At 34.4% G+C, this 6,707-nt stretch overlaps 1 protein-coding gene across 1 annotated transcript; it reads right to left on the bottom strand.

The window, feature by feature from the left end:
* Nucleotides 1-2,667: 2,667 nt before the first annotated feature.
* Nucleotides 2,668-6,291, bottom strand: LOC120151576. Its single transcript, XM_039163980.1, has 4 exons — nucleotides 5,635-6,291; nucleotides 3,375-3,971; nucleotides 3,003-3,294; nucleotides 2,668-2,917 (listed from the first exon to the last, which is right to left on the bottom strand). The coding sequence occupies exons 1-4, from the start codon at nucleotides 6,274-6,276 to the stop codon at nucleotides 2,895-2,897; spliced, it is 1,554 nt and encodes a 517-aa protein (XP_039019911.1). The 5' UTR covers nucleotides 6,277-6,291; the 3' UTR covers nucleotides 2,668-2,894.
* Between the last annotated feature and the right edge of the window lie 416 nt (nucleotides 6,292-6,707).

Here is a 6,707-nt window from a genome sequence, read left to right as displayed (position 1 = left end):
CGGCCACAATTTAGTACTATGTTTGAGACATTTTCATTTCTTAATCGATTGGTCAAAGCACACTCACTTTAAAGAGTTCATCCGATAGAATTGGCGCTCGTAAGGTACTATAACAAACTCCTTAAATTTTATTACTAGTTCTCTCAATGGTTGGAACAAGGAGGCATGCGGCCATATTTTCCAGAAACAGAAAACCCTCAAAAGCCAGCTAGCTTCTATCCAAGCCGAGTTGGACAGATATGGGAATGACCATTTACTTGAGAATGAGCTCGAGATCTGTACCAAGCTTGAGGAAGTCCTTGACAATGAAGAAATCATGTGGCACCAAAAATCTAGAAGCCACTGGACCCTTGAATGAGATCAGAACACGAAGTTTTTTCATAACACGAGTAAAAAGTAAAAAAAAATAATAATTAAAATATCAAATATACCAGAATAAAGAATGCACCATTTAAAAATGAGAGTAAAATATCTAAACTAGTACAAATAAAATGAGTTCTCAACAATTATTTATATTGCATTACGAATAATTATCATCCAATAAAATTTATATTATTTTAATCACAAATTTATTAATTCATAAATATCTTTTTTAATATTATAACAGACTAATTTTCTTTAGATATCAAAATTTATATCTAACACTAAAATATCTTCGTTCTACCATATTCCTATATTATTATGTGTTCAATAATGACACTAATATCAACAGTGATGAAAACAAAATGCTTAAGTGAAATAATCAATTTAAGAGAGACTGAAATAAATAAAAAAATAAAGGATTAACATATATTATAGTATTTTAAATTTAAAATATTTGTATTTTTTAAAATCAAATAAAACTTGAAAAAAAACAATTTATCTCATTAACCACTTCACCAACTACTGTGAATTGCCAAGTCAGTAGACTATATCATCAACATCATGAAGTGTCACATTATCATCATAATTGTCAACGACGAAAATCGTAAGTTAAATGACTACATTGTATTCTTTTTCTAAGTTTGAGTGTCTCATTGAATGTAAAAAAAAAACCTACATTGATTTTTTTGAAATAGTACCGAGGCACGAGGTACCTTTTTGCCATCTATTAATTATTACAATTTGCATTCCAATGATCCGATAAGATTTTAATTTCTTAACTGTGATATATTTTTTACTGAAACATTCGATTAGAGCATCCCTATGCATAATATTGGATTATTGAATAATCTAGTTGGCTAGAGGTAGCAGTCTATAGAACCTTGGTGTTAAGTCTCTGATTGCCGATTGTTGGACTTGGTCCTAAATCTTCATATATGGAAGTGGTGCCTTGGTTGCCTTCTGTTTAGCAAATGCTCTTGTTGGTGTTATTCATTCAATTTATTATTCCCTAAACTGCTTAAAGTTGTGGGTCTTGTTTACATGTTCTGCCTTGTTGAACATCAGTTACTAATTTACTGGATATTTGAATCTGCCGACTACTGAGTAAACCAGAATTCTTAGCATAGTAGCAATGGAGAAAACCAAAATTCTTAGCAAGTTAGCATAGCACCGATGCTCTCCATTTATTTGTTGATTGTGTCTATGGATGGGGTCCAACTTTGTTTGAACAATGCATAGGTTCTTATAGTTCTTGTTAGGGAATAGGGATGTAAATGAAGAATAGTATTTCACCAATTGTTGATAAATTGTTTGTATAATGATTATTTATTATTAATTAAATAAATAAATATAAATATTTTTTTATATTCATTTAACAAACAAACGAATATAATTAGATATAAACGAATAAACACGAATAAATATATGTTCTATTCGTTTATATTTATGAATAAACTTATTTACTCTATGATTTTGTCATTTTTTATCTTTTTAAGCTCTACCGAGGATAAGAATGGTGATGATGAAGAAAATAGTTGGTTTGTGGAGTGTTTTTAAGGAGTTCTGAAAAAGAAGAAAAATAGATTGAGCGTTCGATCAAGTCGAGTCAAAAAATTTCGAGTTATTCGAGTTGACGAGTCATATTTTACAACTCGGAATTGACTTGAAATTTTTTCAAGTCGAGTCGAATTTTCGAGTTTGTGTTTAAATTTATTTATCAATATTTATAATATTATGATATTATTTTATTTCAATTTAAATAAATTTTTATGATAATATACAATACATATATATAACAATTCATTCCTTTGTGATTTTTGATAAAAAAAAATATAATACATACTTATTTCATTCATACATGATATACATATATCGTACAGAAATAAAGGACTTGACTCAAACTTAAAATTTCATCAACTAATTACTAAAAATTTTAAGTTATTCAAATTTTATTTTACTATTTAATTTGAACTAGAACTTTTTCAAATAGAATCAAATTTATAAAATTATAAGTCTGAAATCATTTTGAGTCAATCGAAAAAATCGATTTTTAGAGTGAGTTTCACTCGACTCTGTTTTCACATGCACCTAAAAGCTACTAACCTGCACCTAAAAGATAGTAACCTAATATATATATATATATATATATATATATATATATATATATATATATATGAAAGAGGAAAAGAAACTAAAGTGAATGTTAGATCTCTATTCTATTTGGTGATGAAAAATGTTAAAAGTTAATCTTTGTTGTATTGATTAATTAAGCCATTGTTCAATCAGAAAATTAATTCTAGGAAATCTAATAAGTTGAGTATAAATGTTTATACATAAAAAACCAATCAATGAAGTACATAAAGAAGCAATATTCTACACAAAACAAATCCTAACAACACCCTCTCCACTGGACGTTAGCCCAACCTATGGCCGACTCGTTGAATACTTTAACCTAAAGGAAGAGGAGTAGAATGTACAATCTCAATAGTATCTATTACGTTCGTTCCATGGATCTCACGTATATCAATTCCTCATTTTGCAAAATTTCTGGCCACTGAAAACACCCAACAAAAACAAGAAATTAGAAAGACAAGTTGATGATGTTACCCAACAGGACATGACTGAAAGATAAGTCTTACCTTTGGAGGCTAATGGGACAACTACAACATGCATATCGGCGTTGTTGGGGGGAAGCTGCAATCGGAGAGGAAAAAGGGTTCCGTTCAAAGGACTGCGAGTACAAACCACAATATCTTCAAGCCCTGTCTCTTCCATTATTTTATGAGTCAGTTCAGCCACATCGTTCCCTTTAAAACTCAGACAGTAACCCTCCACCGCCTCATCGTCGACCTCCCCATTGTCATCCGCTATATGGTAGTATATCGTCCTGCCTTCCGTTTTCGGTGGGGAACCCACATAAGAATCACTGGACTGCAAATTTTAAAACAATAATGAGAAATCAAGAAGAGAATCAATATCCCACAATGCAAAAAGATTTAAAATCTTCAAACCTCTTGTCTTGAATAGTGTCCGGATTGGGCCGAAACTGCAGAAGGCGAAGTAGATTCGAAGTTCAACGAATCAGCGTGCGGAGGAGCCGAGGGCTGGTGACCGCTGCTCGGAGACTTGATTTGAATCTCAATGATATCCACATCCACAAAAACCCAATCTTGAGTGGCGGTCCGATGAGGAATATCGTGGGTGACCGAGTTCCTCCAAAGCGGTAACCCTCCATTGGCTCTCAAGAAGTTACCGTACCGAGTCTTGAGCTTAACCTTATTCCCTTCTCTAATGGGTTCCCACTCGACCGATGAGTCGAGCCTCCTAGGCAGAGACTGAATCACCTTTCGACCCGTCATCCCGAGTAAAAAGGGTTGGTTCGAGGCGGTGAGGTACTTGTTGTAAAGGCTTTTTAAGCGGATGATGTTTTCTAATCCGGGTACGAACTCGACGGTCCATCGGGAGTTCTTGGATGAGCCGCTCCGGTCTTGAGAAACGGACTCTTCGTCTTCCTCGGCAACGAGGTACTTGTCGTGGTGACTGCGCAGACGCACCGCTTTGGCGTTGAGGAACAAATCCATCCCCCTCCGATATTTGTTAGAATTCGTCTGTTTAAAAATAAAAAAATGGAACAAGAAGGAAGTGAGCTATGAACAAAGACCAAGCAAAGCTTCGTTTAATCCCACTTGGTCTTGCCTCTATTTATTTCGTTTTAAAGCGAATTGCACACGCGGCAATTACGTGGCAAAAATTTCTGACGCTGTAGTCTTTTCCGTGTGGACTAAGTTACGTGTGAGCTTTGTACAAGGTGAAGAATACTCATTAGTTTATTTGATAACCATTGTGAAAAAGACAACTGAAATGAACTGTAATATGAAACTTATGATGTTCATTGAAATTTAAGTATATAAATTAGATTCTGTTTATTTTGAGTATTTAAATTTTAATAAAAATAAATTTGTAACGTTTTTTATATTATTATTTGAAGTATTTGATTATTGACCGTTGTTAAAAGTTATTATTAATAGATATAACATAAATTCAATTTTTCTTTAATTGTATTTTTTAAAATCCTAAAATTATTAATATTTTTAAAAACCTAAAATATTCAAAATTTCTAACCTAAAATCTTGAAATCTAATATTAATTATAAATTAATGTCATTTGTCAAACAATCATTAATCAAATTTTTTAATTGACCTTAATAAAAAACATGGTTGTCCCTTTTTCCCATATATATATATATATGGGGTAAGGGGGAGGTAAGATAGTAGGCTACCCCCAACACCAGGTTGAGATCAGCTTCCGTAAGAGACCTCCGAATTATGAAATACCCTCCGTGGGACTCAATCCCACGACCTCAAGGTTAAGAACCTTGTGCTCTACCAACTAAGCTGGATGGTCATTTCAATGGTTGTCCCTTTTTCCCATATATATGGGGTAAGGGGGAGGTAAGATAGTAGGCTACCCCCAACACCAGGTTGAGAACAGCTTCCGTAAGAGACCTCCGAATTATGAAATGCCCTCCGTAGAACTCGATCCCACGACCTCAAGGTTAAGAACCTTGTGCTCTACCAACTGAGTTGGATGGTCATTTAAAAAAATAAAAAAAAAATATTAGTTACAGTATTTTTAAAAAAAGATAAATACCTAAAACAAACAATAAATATATTTTAAATGCTTATACTTTAATTAAGCCAAAAAAGTAATATCTTTGTCCTAACAACCGGGATAATGATTAAAATAATGTCTTAAAAAAAACTTTTCTCAAAATAGTCTATCTCAGTTATTATTTAGTAATTGCTACAATACATTTAGAAGACTCTAAAATTACTATATGTTTTAACAGACTCCAAGATTGCATGAAATTTTCAATTGAAGATTTCAAGATTACTATGAGTCTTTCCTTAATAATGCAGAAATAACTCTATATCGAAAAATAATATAGTAAAAAGCCTCGTACGATAAATTATTTTTTTACAATGCTCTACATGAACAAGGAAGCCGTGCTAAACCCTTTAGATACCATTAAAGCAATCATTCATTTGGTCCTCATTAAAATGCTGAATCCCCGTTATGCAAAACTCTTCAAACCTTGTCATCGTTACTAACATTGATTTCACACGCCAAAAAGAAGAAAAAAAGTCATACTCTTCAAATTATGGAGTAATAAACTAATTCCTTTTAATATTGATTAGATTTAATTAATAAGAGAATTTTCAAATCAATAAATTAATTATGTAAAAAGGTTTTTCAGAGCACAGTACGTACCTGTTTGGGTGACAACTTTGATGACCCCGTCGAAATCATCGAAAACCTCGGAGAATTAAACGACGAAACGACCGAGGTCGGCGACTGTGGCACTGACCCCAAAATATCATCGCTCAAAGCGTCCAAAACTTCATCGGACACCGAAGGAAAGCTAGAGACCGACGATATATATTCCATTACCGACTCCGACTCGGGCACCTGAACCACCTCCACGTCCCATAACACCCATCTCCGCGTCGCTCCGGCATGAGGATCGTCGTGAGTGATCGAGTTTCTCCACGGCGGCGTCCCTCCATTCGCCCGCAGAAATTTACCGCACCACGTCTTGAACTTTATCTGAAAGCCGTCTCTTATCGGCTCCCACTGGAGTTTCCAGTCCATCTTATCGGGTGCCGTTTGCAGTACCTTGTTACCCGTCATTCCCAAAAGAAAGGGCATATCGGTGGCCGTCAAGTACTTCCCGTGGCAGCTCATCAGGCGGATAACGTTTGGTTTATCGTGAACGAACTCCACAAACCATCTAGCTCTTCTTCCGGAACTGTTCCGGCTTTGACGTACGGTTTCTTGGTCGTCGTCGGCGACTAGATATTTCCCGAGGTGACTCCTCAGTTTCACAGACTTGGCTTTTGTAAAAATCTCCATGTATGAACAACGCCAAGAAAATGGTTTACGAAAGTATTATAGGGAAAATATAAAATAAGCAGACATGCAGTAATTTTGTTTTTCTAGAATGGAATTGGAAATTGATTATTCTAGATTTTGTGAGTATAATAATTGACTGGGAAAAGTTTGTTTTGTTTGATGTTTCTTGTAAAGATTAAATTTGTTGGAACTTTATTTAAATTTCTTAGTAAGCAAGATTGTGAAGGGTGCAGCGAATAAGGAAGAAGGTGAAGGGGAAATTATCCAAGGAAGGAAGAAAAGTCTAAAGTTTGGATTGACGATTAAACATAAGTTTCCAGGTGCCGGCCCTCGTTTATTAAAGTCAATATCCCACGCGCTCAATGGGCGTGACTCAGTGTAAGCCACGTGCTTCTGATTCATTTGTGCGCGAATAGGCAAGTACTTGTGGA

This window comes from Hibiscus syriacus, unplaced genomic scaffold, assembly GCF_006381635.1.
Source record: "Hibiscus syriacus cultivar Baekdansim isolate YM2019G1 unplaced genomic scaffold, ASM638163v2 tig00111059_pilon, whole genome shotgun sequence".
Classification (NCBI taxonomy): Eukaryota; Viridiplantae; Streptophyta; class Magnoliopsida; order Malvales; family Malvaceae; genus Hibiscus; species Hibiscus syriacus.
The sequence above is the reverse complement of the archived record's forward strand: the minus strand, read 5'-3'. Positions and strand labels throughout refer to the sequence as shown.